The 18,133-nt window shown below is 44.7% G+C and overlaps 1 protein-coding gene and 1 pseudogene across 2 annotated transcripts in view; one reads left to right on the top strand and one right to left on the bottom strand.

Annotated features, from left to right (window-relative positions):
- Window positions 1-2,694, bottom strand: part of LOC309625490 (uncharacterized protein) — a 40,274-nt gene extending 37,580 nt beyond the window's left edge. Inside the window, exons 1-2 of the mRNA XM_082385100.1 lie at window positions 1,901-2,694; window positions 1,104-1,675 (exon numbers count right to left, since the gene is read on the bottom strand). Coding sequence (XP_082241226.1) covers window positions 1,104-1,352 — 249 coding nt within the window. The 5' untranslated portion in view covers window positions 1,353-1,675; window positions 1,901-2,694. The remainder of the gene's footprint in view (window positions 1-1,103; window positions 1,676-1,900) is intronic.
- An 11,831-nt stretch (window positions 2,695-14,525) lies between these two features.
- Window positions 14,526-16,367, top strand: LOC309625890 (muscarinic acetylcholine receptor M5 pseudogene; annotated as a pseudogene). The gene has a single exon. The product of its transcript is annotated as a muscarinic acetylcholine receptor M5 pseudogene (transcript).
- Window positions 16,368-18,133: the final 1,766 nt, after the last annotated feature.

Raw genomic sequence — 18,133 nt, 5'->3', positions numbered from 1 at the left:
TATTACCTGCCTTAATCCTAACAAGGTTAAATATGGCACACTTAAGTTGTGTATTTCTTTCCAACTCCATTTTTGTACACAACTCCTATCTTTAGGGACATCCTACCTACTATGCCCTTAAGATATTACAAATATCAATACTTCAGTAATAGGAAATTTAACTCAACCCAAAACTATAATAATTTTTTAATCTATGCACATGGGAATTCAAAATAGACAGACAGTTTTGTACTACAAATGTTAAAATAACAGAACAGCTCATAAAGACAGTAATTTAACTCCTTTAGCTAGAGTATCAGTAGAGTAAAAGTTTGCCCCCAAACCATTCCCTGCTCCAACCTGTAAGACACTTTCAATTACAAATGCATGAATATGGCCGATTATATTGCTAGTAAAATTGAGACCTGACTGCTGAAACATTTACAGATTGAAAATTCAAATAGACGAAGGCCACCGACCCCTGATTCCTACACATATACAATGAAAAAGAACTATACTATTAAAAAAAAGAGAACTATGCATCTGATCCCGCCCCCAAATACTATAGAGTCTAGCTCCTCGGGGTCATTCTTTCACTCAAACATTTACTAGGTGCCTACTCTGTGCCACGCATTGCACAGGCAGTGAACAAAGCTGACCCCCAAATCCCTTCCTTCTTAATAACAGGAATGTCTCCCTGGGAGGTTAGGCACTGGGAGACCAAGCCCTGGTTGTCCCCACCCCAAAAGGGTTAATCACACTGACACCCGCACCCAAACGGCCCCCTAGACTTGCGGACACATAGCCGCGGCCGCTGGGTTCTTTAATAATTGGGCCAAGACCTCTTGGGCAGGCTGGGGAAGCCCATGGCCTTGACCCTCCAGGGCACCCCAGCAGACAGGGAGCAAGGGACGCACACCCACACCCCGCGCCACGTGCACACCCCGGCGCACGCCCCCGCCGCCCTCCGCCCATCCTGCGCAGGCGCTGCCGCCGTCTGGCTCGCGCGTGCCCTGCACGGCGCTCGCGGCTTCTGACTCGGGGCCCAGACCCCCCACCAGCCCCGCTCCCACGAGGCCGCGACCCTGACCCCGGCCAGGACCCCACCGGCCGTCCCCTCTTACCGGCGCACTGGGCCCGGCGCCCCGGCCTCCTGCCTCTCGGTGGCCGCCTCGCGGACCTCTTCCTCCTCGGCCTCCGCGGCTGCCCCGGAAACCCCTGCCGCGGCCCCGGCGGCCGCCTCTATCCCCGCCGCCGCCTCTCGCCACCGCCGCCGCCGGGGCGCCGGCCCGCTCGCGGTCGCCATTCCCGCTAGGCCAGCCGCGGCCGGGTCGGCGTCCTCGGCCGCCCCGAGCTCCTCGCTCCCCCTGCATCTGGCCACCGACGGCGGTGCTGAACGCGCGCGAGCCGGGCCGCCGCGGAGACGCCCTTGCCCCACCGGAAACGGGCCGCACGGAGGAGCCGCGACCGACGGGCCCCCGGTGACAGCGAGCGCGAGCGCGGCGTGCGGGGCCGGGTATGGAAGCTGGCCGCGGCGGGGGCGGGGCGGGGGCGGGGGCGGGGGAGGGGGCGGGGCGGCCGGCCCCGGGCCTGGCAGGTGGGGCCGGAACCTGGTCTCCCGCAGGGCCGGGGGTTCCGAGGAAAGGGCTGACCAGTAGAAGCTGCAAGTGGGAGGGGTGTTTCTGGGGGAAGGGCCCTAGGAAGTAAAAGGATGGGTTATGAAATAAAGTTTATATAATATGAACTCGTTTTTTAATTAAAAGTAGAAAGACATACTGATACGGTGTATTTGCCTAAGAAAAGGTCTTAAAAAGTATATACCAAAACATTAGTGTTACCGAGTCCAAGCTCCTGCTGCGCGCTGCAGGACAGGCCAGTGAATCCCAGAGATGACTGGTTGGGGCAAGGAGTAACGACTTACCTGGAGAGACAGCAAACCGAGAAGATGGTGGACTCCTGACCCCAAGGAACCAGCTGCCTGCGTTGGCATTCAGGCTTCTTTTATACTAAAACGGGAGAGAGCAAAGTCAAACATGTCCGGGTTCTGGTCAGCCCCCTCTTCCTCCTTGCAGTCATTCACAGGTGGGCCTGGTCAGGATGTTTCTTGTGAGCTAAAAGAAAAGGTACTCTAGAGCTTAATGCTCACTACCTGGGAGGCAGGGTTCCCAGAGATGGGCCATTATGTATAATTGAAGCTTACAGGCAACAGCCCTTTAGTGACTAACTTGTAATAGAATACAAAGGTTCTTCCCTATTACATTAGTGGTTAACTGTGGGGTGAGACTTCCAGTGAGTTAATTCTTCCATTTTTTTTTTCCTGTTTAGTCTCCTGATCTTCAAGAATGAATAGGTGTAATTTTTAAAGTTCCTTCATACCTCTGGGTTCAGGAGGAGGTATGAAGGAAGGGTGGGGTGCGGTCCTCAGGTGAGAGGTGTGGCCTGCCACAAGCCACTGGGAGTCCAGAGAACAGTGCAGCCTGTCATGGACAGAAGGGGCTCCCAGGACGTCAAAAGAATGTTTATAGAAATGACTGCTTTAGCTCACACTTATTGAGCACATGAGCATTTAATTCTCCTGTCAGCCCTGTGAGGTAGGTACTACTGTCATCCTTATTTTACAGATAAGGAAATAGCCCTAGAGAAGTTAAACCACTTGTCTGATGTGACACAGCTACGGTAGCGGTGGAAATGACATTCTAACTCAGGCAAGCTCAGTCTATTCATGTTTGTGTGTCAGTGTCATTTACTTAGTAGACAGTTTTGGGGACTCACCCATATTTTACGATTTAATCTTTTGTTCCTTTTTATTGCTAAGCAGTAGTTCATTTTATGGATCCAGTCTACTTTAACCAAGGGGGAAAAGGGCAGTTTTATATGGCTACATGGGAGCCATCTTTAACTTTGTATGACAAGGACTTCCCTGGTGGCACAGTGCTTAAGAATCCACCTGCCAGTGCAGGAGACACAGGTTCGAGCCCTGGTCCGGGAAGATCCCACATGCCGCGGAGCAACTAAGCCCATGTGCCATAACTACTGAGCCTGCGCTCTAGAGTCCACGAGCCACAACTACTGAGCCCGCGTGCCGAGAGCCCGTGCTCCTCAACAAGAGAAGCCACTGCAATGAGAAGCCCGCACGTCGCGACGAACAGCAGCCCCCACTCGCCACAGCTAGAGAAAGCCCATGCGCATGCAACAAAGACCCAATGCAGCCAAAAATAATAAATAAAATTATTTTTTAAAAAAACTTTGTATTATAGAAACCACATGAAAATAATAGAGAAGGGTTAAAACATCTATCATCCAATCAGTGTGGCGAAACAGGTGTTTTTTTCCGAATCCTTTCTGTCCCTTTCTTACATTCATACATAGTTAACACTGTTCATTGCTTCTAATTATCTACTGTGTGTTAGGCACAGTGCTTGGTCTTGAAGATTGAGAAAAAAAGAAAAGAAAAAGAAAGAAGCCACAGTCCTTGCTCTCAAGTATCAATAGCTCACTTCCCAGAAGGAAGATAATAACTCTGTAAGCAGGTGACTGCACTATTGTGCTGAGTGCAGTGAGAGATTCAAGGTGAAGTCTGGAAGGAAGAAAAGTTGAACTGCCTCAATGAGTCACCCAGGGCTTCATGAGAAATAGACCCAGGAGCCAAGTCCTGATGGTTGAGCAGGACTTTGCCTGGTAAGTGGGACTAGAGAACTGCTGAAGGGTTGTCAACTGCAATCTTGAACAAAGTAACGCAGAGCACAGTTCTAAGTACTTCCCATATAGCACCTCCTTTAGACCTCACAGCAGCCTTATGAGGTACTACTCGTGTCATCCCTGTTTCACAGATGAGGGATCTAAGATGGAGACGTAAAGTAACTTCCAAATCACACAGCTAGTGAGTAAGGGAATGACTGGAACCCAGGGCAGTCTGGCTTCAGGTTCTATGCTGTTAACCACTGTACTCAGAAAACCATTCTGTAGAGGAGAATCAGAATTCCAGGCAGCCATCAGGAAACTACTGGAAGAGTCCAGGCCACAAATCATTAGGGCCTAAATTGAGAGCTAAGAAGGAAGATAATGGGACAGATAGGAGATGGGAGAACTGATAGGACTCCGTGTCCAATTCTAAGTGGGGAGGTCAGAGTGAGAAGTTAGGGGTGATGCCCAGGTTTCTTGCTTGAGTGACCAGGTAGCTAATGATGCTATTAGCCAAGAGAGGAATTACAGGGTTGGGAGAGGAGTTGTGTCAGGATAATAGTATTTTTTTTAACACTGTATTCTAGTATATATTTTTCTCTATTCATTGTCTTAATAGTTAACATTTTTGTCAATAGACACTGTCACTTCTCACAGTACATCAATTTTTCCCTCTCTACTCTTCTCCAGCCTTTCCCATTTTTTATTCCTCCACATCCTATTTTTCTCTTTTTTTTTTTAACCTTATCTTTTTTTGTGAAATTAACACTGTCAATGGCACTCAGAATTAAGTTATTCATCCTCATGCTCAAATTCATAATCCCACCCCTAGAGAAACACTAAACAAGCAGATGGGAGTAATAACAAGAATGTTATCCTTTTCTCTGCACCCCATAAAGGAACCAACAGGAGAACCCCTTGGACAACCTGAGCCCCCATCCCCTATGTGACCAGGAACTGTAATGGTTTGGTACATTCTCCCTAATGCTACGTGCAGTGACATAAAATTGGTTGCTTGAAACGGGTTACAGTGGGAACTTTTACACGACGGAAATTGGCAAAATTCTGCCAGTCAGGACTTTGTTTCCACCCCCATCAGTGGGGGTGGAAACAGGTTGTTAAATAGTTATCAACACACCACAGATTCAGGCTGTCACCAAGATGAAGATTCACATATTAATCTCACACCAGACAGCACATATCAGGGCTTCTCAACTCCGGCACATTTAGGACTTGGTAATTTTTTGTGGTGGCGGTGGCTTGTCCTGAGCATTGTAGAATTTAACAGCATCCCCAGCCTCCAGCCACTAGGTGCTACCCACTGACGACCCTCCCTCCCCCCAGTTATGACAACCAAAAATGTCTCCAGACATTTATCCCAAGGGGCAAAATCACCCTGCCTGAGAACCACTTGCAAAAATGGATTTAACTGTATAACTATCCCTCAAGAAGGCTCCAAAATTATGACATTGAAAAGATCAGTGGGAGGGAGGGCGGGGAGGGGTGGGAGCAGGAATTCCCTGGCAGTCCAGTGATTAGGGGTCCATACTTTCACTGCCGAGGGCATGGGTTCAATCCCTGGTCAGGGAAATAAGATCAGTGGGTTTCAGATTAAGCCAACTTCGTTAGACCACAGAGAGACTTGTTTGTGGATAGTAAAAGGTAACATTTATTTAACATTTACTATGTGCCTGGCACAATTCCAAGCACTTTACACACACTAACTCATTTAACCTTCATTACTGTTTTTAGGAAGTAAATACTATTATTCCTATTTTACAGGTAAGAAAACTGAGTCACAAAGGAGTTCAATCATTTGCTCAAGCTAATGAGTGACAAAACTGAGATTCACACCCGGTCAGTCTGGTTTCACAATCTGTGCCCTTATGTCTATGCTGCGGATGCCATCAGAAGTCCAGGGACTACATTACTCTGCCCTCCCCATCTATGAGTTCAAGGTTTTTTCCATTCAACCAGGAGTGTTTAGGATATGGAGAATTTGAAGGTCTCCTGCTAACACTTCCTAATTGGAGGACATCACTGACAGAAATCCTTTTAACCAGGATGTTGAGAAAGAATGCTTTCCTCATTTGATTCTGATCCACATGGGAAAAGTGTCTGTCATCGAGGATGAAAATGGCACACAAGTACCTACTGCACTGCAAAAAACAGAAAACAAACAAAAAAAAAAACAGAGAGCTTTTAGTTTTATAAATAACAAAGGGAAGGAGGATTTTCTGCAACTGCTTTGACATGATAGTCCTGATTTTAAATATATGCCATTGCATGAATAAAATATTCAGTTCTCCCTTAGGTAGTATTCATGAGATATCTAAAACAGAGTCCTGAATTACATAGGTAACTCCTAAGAAAATAAACCTCCCTTTTTGCATATTTTATATATGCAAAAAATATATATGACCGAATTTTTTTAAATGAAGCCAATTCCTTAAGGTAATAGTTCTCAAAGTGTGGACCAGCAGCATAGCATCACCTGGGAACTTATGAGAACTGCAAATTCTCAGGCCTCACCCCAGAATCAGCAACTCTGGGGATGAGGCCCAGCAATCAGGAGTTTCACAAACCCATTAGGTGATCGTGATGCGTGCCCAAGTTTGAGAATCACCATCTCAAGGTGGTATTGGGCATTTAAACACCACAAGAATACCTCCTAATTCCTAGTCCAAGATTTTATAAACTCTCACTGCTTGATGAATTAGATGTTATTTTTCTTCTTTTTTTCAATTTCTTTTTATTGAAGTACAGTTGATTTACCATGTTGTGCCCATCTCTGCTGTACAGCAAAGTGACTCAGTTATGCACATATAGACATTCTTTTTTATATTCTTTTCCAGTATGGTTTATCTCAGGATACTGAATATAGTTCCCTGTGCTATACAGTAGGATCCTGTTGTTAATCCATTCTAAATGTAATAGTTTGCATCTACCAACCCCAAACTCCCAGTCCATCCCTCTCCCTCCCCCCATCTCCCTTGGCAACCACAAGTCTGTTCTCTGTGTCTACAAGTCTGTTTCTGTTTTGTAGATAGGTTCGTATGTGCCATATTTTAGATGCCACATATAAGTGAAATCATATGGTATTTGTCAGAAAGTAGCTGTTATGATAGGATTTTTTAAAAAAGGCACTGTGCCCTTGCAAATATAATTCTTATGGGAAAAAAAAAGCATCTTCCTGATTCTTCTGTTTATAGGCAGGCAGATTTTCTACAGTTTAGTTGATTTCTGATGCTTAGTCTATGAACAATGCAAATTGGAAAACACTGATAAGGCCTCTTATGTCTGTTTATTTACTTTGTGTTTTGAACAGCAGCATCCACCACTGAGGGGTGCTCTCTGGCTGAAGGGGGAGGGAGTCTGACAGGAGTCACTCTTTCAGGCCAGGTTCCCCAGCCTGTAACCTGGGGAAGATGAGGGCAAGCGAACCACCTGTCAGCTCACAATGGTGCTTTGGCTTCCAGAGCTGGTGTCAGGGGTAGAGAACTCCCAAAAATGAACGGAACAAACTCCTAACATACAGAATTCATGACTTGATCCCTTCTCCTCTCTCCTTCCATCCTCACTCCCACTCCCGCTTTCTGTTTCACAGAGAAATGGGAGCAATCAGAAAAGACTCTCCACCACTGCCATTACTACAACTCCCAGCCTACCTGTGCCTGCACACACATACTTTTCCTCCTCTCCTGTTCCTGAGAGGGGCCTCTGCTCCAGTGCGAGGTCAGTTGCCTTTAGTACGGCACTGGGTCCTATCCTTGCTCACCTACCGGAGGACATCTCTCCAGCAACTACCCCTCCTCTCTCCTACACATCAGTTTCTCTCTTCTAATGACTGGATCGCTCACATCAGGCTGCAAACGTGCTATAATTTACACCTTTCTTAAAAACAAAAACAAACACTCGGTCCCACATTCTAATCCAGCTTCTGCCCCATTTCTCTACTCCTTTCTACAGCAAAGCTCCTCAGAAGAGTCATCTACGGCACTGTCCCATTTCTCCTCCCATTCAGCCTTGAATTCACCCCACAGGGCTCGCATGCCCACCACTTTACCAACGTGACTTACGCTCTCCATGTAACTACATCCATTAGTCAGGTCTCGGTCTTAATCTTTCTTGTTTTATCAGCTTCATTTGATACAGTTGATCACTATCCCCTCCTTGAAACATTCCCTTGTTGCTTCCAGAATGACACACTATCCTTGGGAATTCAAAGATGAATATATGATCCATGCCTCCAAGTCTGTTAGGAAGACTTGGACAATGCCGTCAAGAGCTTCTGGACTTCCAGAGTCTCACATAAATCCATTTGTGGCGGTACCGCCCAGACTTTTTCATGTCCAGGCACACATAAAGAGATGATAACATCTGCCCCGTACTTCGGGATAAGGAGACAAGACAGACCCCAACAGAAGACAACCCACCTAGGCAACTCCAAGACCTGAGGGTCACAACACGTGCTTTGAATGGCTCCAATTTATGCCTTCATGTAAAGCAACCCACCTCTGTTTTCTTGGGCTACAATGAAAATACAGTCCTTTGATGGCCTTGGTAATAGACTTCTCTGTCGCATAAATGTGGTGCAAAGGCTCAATAATTCTTATATACTCTTTTTCTTAGAATTGTAGAAGTTTAACTCCTTCAGTTCAAGGCCTGTTGTATATCCCTCTTATATGCCCCGCAGCGCCTAGCACAGTGGTGAACACAGGACATATTGTTAAAAATATGTCAGATTAAAATTCTGTGCCAGATACTATTGCTTCAGCAACATCGTCTTTTTTTTTCTTTTACGTGAAAGCAGGTTTATTTAGAGAGATACACCTTCCATAGGCAGAATGCAGTCTGTCTCAGGAGGCGAGAGTGGCCGAGGAGTCCTTTCTTAATCACCATGTTTTTGGACAGCATTCCGTTCTATAAATCAAAGGTTAGATAGACCTTACTTGAAAGTAGAAACCAAAAAAGACAAGTCAAGAACCTCCCTTATTCACACATTGTGTCATTGGAAGTTCTTCCTGATATCTAACCCGATGGTACCATGTGTCTAAGCTTACTTTCTATGATTTAGCCTTGAAAAGGAAGGAGAGGAGGAGCGGCACGTGAATAGTCTGCATAACAACACGAGCTGGTGATGATGGTGTCCTGATATCACTGGATTGTAGATGCTGTTAAAGTTTTCCGCTGTGGTTGCTATGGAAACAGTGAAGAGTGGTTTGGGCATAAAGCTTCTCAGAGAAAAGGTGTTTCAGAAAAGCAAAGCCCCAGAAGTCATCAAGGCCACTCCACAAGGAAAGGAATTCATTTGGTACACAGTGTTACCTTTTTCGGTTTTTATGATGTTTTGCTCCATTTGTAATTTATTGACAGCAAAGAAGCAAGAAGCAATCTACCAAGGTTGGGAACAAGGACACTTTTATTACTCTGAGATTCTTGTTTTCTGTTCAGTAGTGGAAAATAAGCCAGGGATGATTATCTGTTCTCTGCTGATGCAGGCACCTTAGAAATAAAAATATTCTCAACACTATGGTGAAAAACGGAAACTTTTAAAGTTTGAGTAACCAAATAAGAACTCCGAAGAATTCTCACTCCTCCCCATAACCACTTCTATTTCATTTGCCTCCATAACACACACAAAAACATTGTTTCCCCTCCATAAATACAATCTTTCAGTCAAAAACATTTTAATGATTCAAAAAGTTTATTATGGAAGACTAAGATGCCTGAAACTCAGTTTTCACCCTCGACTATCATGCAGCTATCAGAACAAAAAGAAATCAATCCTCAGTCATGGAACCTACCTCATGTCCCAGATGCCTCTGTCTGTGGAAAGTCTGTTCATTCCCAGCAGTTTAGCAATCAGGAAAATCACTCTCAAAAATGAGGCAGGGGAAAAAAAGGAAAGAATAGAGGGAAGCAAAGCTGGAAAGGAAATATGTATTAATTTCAAATAAGAAGAACTCAACTGTCCTTGTGATTAAGTAATTTTTTTTTTTTTTTTTTTTTTGGCCGCGCAGCATGTGGGATGTTAGTTTCCCCGATCAGGGATCGAATCCACACCCCCTGCATTGGAAGTGCGGAGTCTTAACCACTGGACCACCAGGGAAGTCCCTCAACTGTCCTTGGAAGGCAGAGGGGGATCCGAATTGTTACTGGACATTTCAGTTGGAAAATTCCATTTTCAATAGCACATTGTCAGCTATGGTTCCCCTTTTCTAAGAAGTTCAGCCATTACCCTCAGCCTTGCTATTTAAAGTATGGCTCATGAATCAGCAGCACTGAGAGGTTTTGAGAAATGTGGAATTGCAAGCCCTGCCCTTCTGCAATTTAACAAGATCCTCCAGGTAGTCATGAGCATTTTGAGAAGCACTGAGCCTGGTCAGCCTTCAGTTCTAACGTGCTCTGAGGCGATGCCAACACTGCCCCTCTATCAACCGCACCTTGAGTAGCAAGGATCTAGCGAAGGCACTGGCTTTCCACCCTGGCTGCAAGTGAGAATCACCTGAGGAATTTCAAAACAACATGAGCCTGAGTCTCTCCTACATTGATTCGGAATTAACAGGTCTGGTGTGGGGCCCAGACATTAGTATTTTTCAAAAGCTCCCAGATGATTCTAACAAGTGGCCAGTGGTGAGATCCACTTACCTAGACTAACTCTTCATTTTATAATAATTAAAACCCCAAACTGCCATTAGAATAGGACTCGGTGGTTTCCCTACATTATCTCATTTGGGAGTCCTCAAAACAACTCTGTAAGGTAGATACAGCAGATATTGTTATACCTGTTTAACAGATAAGAAAATTAGCTGAGAGCTGCTTCCACTACACTAACTTAGGGTGCAGCTAAATAACTGCTATTTCCCTGGTTGAGAATAGCGGAAAGTTGAGGTCTAAAATTAATACAACATCCAGTGTTTTCCACTGTGAGTCTATAGGAAAAGCCTGAACTCATCTTAAAGGATAAATCACCAATGCCAATCTCTTAATTTTATATGTGAGGAAACTGAGGCCCAGAGATTTGTCTCAAACCACAAATTTTAGCTGAAATGAGAACTCAGATCTCCACACTCCTAGTTCAGTATGGTTCCCACTGAATTGCATTTCCCAAGCGTGATCCATCTTGTGGGATTCCACAAGATACTAACAAATGCTCCACTGAAAAAGGTTAGATATGCTAAGCCACATCTGGGTTAAAACAAATTCAATAGTGTCCTTGACCTCAGGACTTCTCGGCCTTCACTGGGCTCATGTGTCCTCCAAGTCTCTGAGAGCTTTATATAATATATGGCATTTCCACAACTTACTTGACTATGGAACCACTTTTTTTCAGTCAAGAATCTTGAAATAGTCCTATTCAAATAAGCAGACCTTGAGGAGGACTGTAGGCTACTCTGCTTGAGGGGCTGGAAACAAGGTTATGCCCTCAGAATTAGGGCACCAACTATAATACCTAAAGGGAAAAGTATCATTAGCACCACGAAGCATCTAAAACAGTCAGCTCAAGGCTGCAAAAGTATGGCCTCATCATTTTATTCCACCTTGTCCCTTAATAGACCATGCCTCAGACCCATTCCCCCAATAGGAAGAGTCATTGTGATGTCCTTCTTGATGGTTTGCTACTCTGTAATGAGCAAATCCCTGTGTCAGGCACTAGGCAAAGCACTTACCCGGATAATCTTGTTTAATCTTTAACACAATCCTATGAGGTAAGGACTCTTAGTATCCCTACTTTAAAGTTTAAAAATCTGAGAATTAAAAGAGGTTAAGTAGCATGTCCAAAGTCATACAGTAAGTAATGGAACTAGGTTTTGAACCTGAAGCTGCCCAATGTCAGATTCAGTTATGTGATTATGACATGATGTTGCCACTATAAATGATCTTCTTTTCCATTTATCAGAGTGTATTCCATTTATCAGAGAGAGACAGAGACAGAGAGATAGAGGCAGAGAGAGAGCTTTTTGAGAAATGTTTAAGACTGTGAGGGCTAACAAGTCTGCAATGTGCAGTGCAGGCCAGCAGGCTGGGAATCCCAGCAGGAGTTAATGCTGTAGTCTTGAGTCTGAAGGCAATCTGGAGGCAGAATTCCTTCTTCTGGGGACCTCAGTCCTTTCCCGTAAGGATTTCAACCGATTGGATGAGTCCCACCCACGTTATGGAGGATAATCTGCTTTACCCAAAGTCTACTGATTCAAATGTTAGTCACATCTACAAAATGCCTTCACAGCAACACCTAGACTCAGGTGTTAGACCGACAGCTGGGTACTGTAGCCTGGCCAAGTTGACACTTAAAATTAACCATCACACTATGTAATAAACAAAAATAAAAAAAGTAGGTATCTTAGATTGCATAGTCCAATTTCTTTATTTTGCAAATGAGAAAACAGATCAGAAAGGATAAGCCTCCAGTGATACACATGCGTTCACAGGAGAACATGCACACCCACATATGCAGAACCTTTCATAAGTTGCTCACTACCTTCTAATACAATTAAGTAGAAAAATTAAATCCCTCCAAAACACTATTTATTTTTACTTTGAAGACTTGATTAGAAAAATTCAGCTAACAGTCCATTTTATTACTTCTCTCCAGGCTAATGCTCCCACACGCTGGATGTGAGGACTACTTTCAGAGCAGATGGGGAGTCTGGAAATAGCTGACACTTTTCTCCCCAAAAGCGGACTTACTCTCAAGTTCATTCCTGTCCCTCCTACCCACCCCCTCAACCTCTCCAGTCTCACCTGTCACTTCTCAGGCTTCCTCCAACTTGATGCCTCCTTTTGCCTCTGGGCTTGCAAACAAGCTCTCCCGTCTGCGGCACTCTTTCCTCAACCCCCTACCCCTCCACACACACACCCCTTTTGCCTGGCTAAAGCCCAGTCATGCTTAGGTCTCAGCTGAAACATCTTTTCCTCAGGTAATGCCCCTGCCCCTACCAGACTGGGTTAGATGTCCTTCCCATGCGCCCCTATGGCACGCAGTACCAGCCCCTGATATTTACTGTTTATTTATCTATATCCCCAGCATGGTATCCCCAGTGTTAGAGTGTATCACATGAAAGACATTCAATAAATATTTATTGGGGGAAGGAAGAAAAGGAGGAATGAAGGAAAAAGGAAGGAATTTCTGTAGGGCCTATCTTGTACTGCATGACTGAGATCTGACTATTAGAAACAGTCTGTGATGAAATTTGTCCAGGGAACTGCAGGGTGTAGAGCAAATTTGGTCTTTTCAGGTGCTAGGGAGTCTCTGCCGAGTGACCTGGCATCCTGGGGTTTTGTTTTGCCGTCATTTGGACATTGATGTCACCAGGGAGTTATCGGTGTAAGGTAACAGGAAGCTGAACCAGGGTGGTAGCAGCAGGAATGGAAAGGGACCCATAAAGGGATGTTTCACGGCTAATTTGGACTTCATTCGTTGGGATGTGAAGGAGAAGGGTGCAAGATCAGGAAGTTGGGAGAATCTGATTTCTGGTACAAGACAATATCATTAATTCAATTCCATATTGAATTGGAGGTATTAGGAAAGCATCTAAAAATGCAGCTGAAAATATAAAACAAAGCCAAGAAGATCTATAGTCCTTCACAAATTATTTATATCAATTACTGTTATCAAAGAAGTGTCAAAACTGGCCAGTAGGCAGAACCGGTATTGCCTATATGATGTGCTTTGAGGGTCATCAAAAAGACTCTTCTCCTTCACGATCTATTATCCTATCAAGGTACCTGAAATGTAATTAAAATGGTACTTTTCGTATATCATCACATATAATTTGTATGCACATATTATATCTCTGGAAAGATAAATCATGGTAACAGTGGTTACCTCTGGAAAAGGGGGATTAGGAGATTGGAGGTCAGAGGTGGGAGGGAAACCTATCTTTTACCATTTACACTTTTGTACCCACTGAAGCTTTTTATCATGTACATAGATCGTTAATGTAGAAAAGAAAATTTTTTATTTTATTTTTAAAAGCTGGAATTTGTCAATGGGCAGTTGGTTAAATAAATTATAGTACATCCATTAAGTGGGATAATGTACAGTCATTAAAATGAAAAAAAGATAGCTTTGATCCAAAAGATGTACTGATCCAAAGATGTCCATGATGATTAGTTAAGTAAAAAACAAAATTCAGAGTGTAAACATTAAAAATCCACCCATTAGAAAAAAATGTTTAAATATTTGTTAGCATGTATATGCATAGGGAAAAGCTGTCAAAATACACCTGTTAGCATTGATTACCCTGGCAAGATGGAATTAGAAGAAACTTTCGCTTTCGAAGTTATATATTTTGACATTGCTTGAACTTTTACAAGGAGCATATTACTTTATAATCAGAAAAAAAGATAATTTAAAACATTTGTGACAATGCAAATAGCCCAAAAATGGAGGGAGGGTCATCATCTTCAGCAGCTGGGGCAACTTTTAAACCCTCTAGATGAAAACTAGGTGCTCATGGGTAGTGTGTGCATTAAGTCAGGGAGAAGTGGGGTAATACAGCCTTGGCTCACAACAGTGCCTCAATAATGTTTAATAACTGAATTTATAATTAAACTCAATAAAGTTGGACTATAAAGTAGATACAACTTGTCTTTTTCCCAAGTGAATGACGAAATAGGTACTTATCACCAGGAGCTTAAAAAACAGAGGGTCTGACCTCAAGGCCATAGTCTAAGATAACTTAGCATCACCTGTTTTCCCCTCTTCACTGCTTTCCAACAATCTGATTCTTTTCTTTTTGTTTGCCCTTGTCATCTTCCCAGCCCTTTTTGTAAAATTGCCCATTAGAACCACAAGAGGGCAGCAGCCTCATGTACAAGAAAGGCTCTCAGGCATTGGTAATCATAAAAAGCAAAGGGAGGAGATGCCTTTATAAAAAGTGTTATCAAAACTTTAGAGATTTCAGCATCTTGCTCTGAATAGGTGTGGGACCACATTTAATGTTCTGTTAGAAATTATAAACAATGAGTGGAAAAGAAATTCATGCCGGTGAGTGGAGCTAATGTATTTCCCTCTCTTCCAGAAACTGGCCAGAAGAAGTGAGACCGAAAAGAGAACAGTCTAGAACCTAAGACTTACTCCTAATGTAAACTCTTGCACCAGGATGGAAGGGGAATCTTACCACAATGCTACTACCGTCAATGGCACCCCAGTGACTCACCAGCCTTTGGAACGTCACAGGTTGTGGGAAGTCATCACCATCGCAGCTGTGACAGCCGTGGTAAGCCTGATCACCATCGTGGGCAACGTCTTAGTCATGATCTCTTTCAAAGTCAACAGTCAGCTGAAGACAGTTAACAACTATTACCTGCTCAGCTTAGCCTGTGCAGATCTCATCATTGGGATCTTCTCCATGAACCTCTACACTACCTACATCCTCATGGGACACTGGGCTCTTGGGAGTCTGGCTTGTGACCTTTGGCTTGCACTGGATTACGTGGCCAGCAATGCTTCTGTCATGAACCTTCTGGTGATCAGTTATGACCGATACTTTTCTATCACAAGACCCCTGACGTATCGGGCCAAGCGTACCCCAAAGAGGGCTGGCATCATGATTGGCTTGGCCTGGCTGATCTCCTTCATCCTCTGGGCCCCAGCGATCCTCTGCTGGCAGTACTTGGTTGGGGAGCGGACGGTCCCACCAGATGACTGCCAGATCCAGTTCCTCTCGGAGCCCGCCATCACTTTTGGCACTGCCATCGCTGCATTCTACATCCCTGTTTCTGTCATGACAATCCTCTACTGCTGAATCTACCGGGAAACAGAGAAGCAAACCAAGGACGTGGCCGACCTCCAGGGCTCTGACTGCGTGGCTGAAACTGAGAAGAGAAAGCCAGCTCAGGAGGCTCTGCTCACGTCCTGCTTTAGCTGCCCCCAGCCCACACTGGCCCAGAGGGAAAGGAACCAAGCCTCCTGGTCATCCTCCTGCAGGAGCACCTCCGTCACTGGGAAGCCATCCCGAGCCACTGGCCCAAGCACTGAGTGGGCCAAAGCCGAGCAGCTAACCACCTGCAGCAGCTACCCCTCCTCAGAAGATGAGGACAAGCCCACCACTGACCCTGTCTTTCAAGTGGTCTACAAGAGTCAGGCCAAGGAAAGCCCAAGGGAAGAATTCAGTGCTGAAGAGACCAAGGAAACTTTTGTCAACGCTCACACTGAAAAAAATGACTATGACACCCAAAAATACTTCCTGTCTCCAGCTGCTGCTCATCGACCCAAGAGTCAGAAGTGCATGGCCTATAAGTTCCGATTGGTGGTGAAAGCTGATGGGACCCAGGATACCAACAACGGCTGTCGCAAGGTGAAAATCATGCCCTGCTCCTTCCCGGTGTCCAAGGACCCTTCGGTGAAAGGCCTTGATCCCAACCTCAGCCATCAGATGACCAAACGAAAGAGGATGGTCCTCGTCAAAGAGAGGAAAGCAGCCCAGACCCTGAGTGCAATTCTCCTGGCTTTCATCATCACGTGGACTCCTTACAACATCATGGTCCTGGTTTCCACCTTCTGCGACAAGTGTGTCCCAGTCACCCTGTGGCACTTGGGCTAGTGGCTGTGCTAAGTCAATAGCACTGTCAACCCCATTTGCTATGCCCTCTGCAACAGAAGTTTCAGGAAGACCTTTAAGATGCTGCTTCTCTGCCGATGGAAAAAGAAAAAAGTGGAAGAGAAATTGTACTGGCAGGGGAACAGCAAGCTCCCCTGAAAAGTAACGACTCCCCTCAAAAGAATGACCGTGGTCAAGGTCCTCTGAGGATGGGTGAGCTGACTCTGGTTTACTTTTCAAAAAGACCTTTTGAGTCCCTGAGGACATGGAAAGCCTCGAGGTCCGTTGCCAAAAGGAAAGAGTCACAGCTGCCACAGTTGCTGCCAAATTGAATGATTCTTATCCATGACCAGGGTCGCCTGATGCTGCTGGAGTGTTTGCCACCAAAGTAAAGAGACAGACTCATGACCCTTCACAGAAGGAGGGGCACTTGGTCACAGTGAACAACAACTGAGGGAGCTCCTGTCCAACCTTCTGTGGGCAACAGCAGGACGGGTGGAAACCTGTCACAGAGTTTTGTGCAGTATGTATGTGTCTCTGAAGTTGTCTCATTTCAGTGAGAACCAGGAGAATGTAAGTCAGTGTCACCTGTTAACAAGAGTGAGATTCAACTGGCTTCTAAGATTCTATTTCTTTATAAACTGATCAGTATTCATTATGCAGCTATTATGTGTTCCGTACTGTGGTATGTTTTCCTGTCCCTACATCTGAGCAAAGCTCTTGCTCTTCCTTTTCACAACTGATGCCAATTCCTGGTATCCACTGAGGCCAGGCCGGTCCCCACAGAGCCACCCTTCCTCTCAGAGTCCTGGGTCTGAAAGGACACTGGAACCTGATCACACCCAGTCCTACAGAGAAGCCTCTATTCTGCTAATAAAGGTGATCAGGTCTCCACAGTCAGTTATTTTGTTTTTACCAGTGGGGATTTTTTTCCTTTTATGTAAACAAATATTATGTATTGTAGTTTGTGCCCTTTGAACCCATTTACTTATGCTCTGTCCTTAGGAAGACTAATTGTATGACAGCTCTTCACTGGGTAAAGACCTTCTCCAGTCTGTTTAATCATGGTTCTCTTAAATTATTCTCAGAGGTCTTACTTTCTAATCTCTTCACAAGGCAAACCTGAGGCAAAATGTGCAAAACAAATTTTGTTTCACTCCATGCTTTTGAACTTCTTCCAGGCCCTTTTGCAGGCCCTCATCCAGACCCCCAATTCACACCCAGGCACAAGCAGGTCACTGTGATGTCTCCAGCCAGAAGTGCTATTTAGAGGGACAGCAGGGGAAAGGCTCTTTTAAAAAAAATAGGTCCTCCAAATCATGGCTCAGAAATGACTTACTGGACTTCCCTGGTGGTGCAGTGGTTAAGAATCCACCTGCCAATGCAGGGGACATGGGTTCGAGCCCTGGTCTGGGAAGATCCCACATGCCGCGGAGCAACTAAGCCCATGTGCCATAACTACTGAGCCTGCGCTCTAGAGTCCGCGAACCACAACTACTGAGCCCGCGTGCCACAACTACTGAGCCCATGCGCCTAGAGCCCGTGCTCCGCAACAAAAGAAACCACCATAATGAGAAGCCCACGCACCGCAATGAAGAGTAGCCCCAGCTCACCGCAACTAGAGAAAGCCTGCGCGCAGCAACGAAGACCCAACACAGCCATAAATAAATAAATAAATAAATAAATTTATTAAAAAAAAAAAAGAAATGACTGACTTAGTCATTCCTCTCCAAATTCACAAAAATGAGAAGCCCAGAAAAATACAGTTGAGGTCCAGTAATGCTGGCTACGGTCATTAAAAATGACCATGTTTTCTTTAAAAACAAAATGTAGGCCACAATAATGTATAAAAATAAAAGTTATCAACATACATTTAAATATCAGGATTATCCAAAAACCAAATTTTAATTGAAATCTCTGCGTAT

This window comes from Balaenoptera borealis (assembly GCF_965194805.1).
Source record: "Balaenoptera borealis genome assembly, chromosome: 3".
NCBI classification, from domain to species: domain Eukaryota; kingdom Metazoa; phylum Chordata; class Mammalia; order Artiodactyla; family Balaenopteridae; genus Balaenoptera; species Balaenoptera borealis.
The sequence above is the reverse complement of the archived record's forward strand: the minus strand, read 5'-3'. Positions and strand labels throughout refer to the sequence as shown.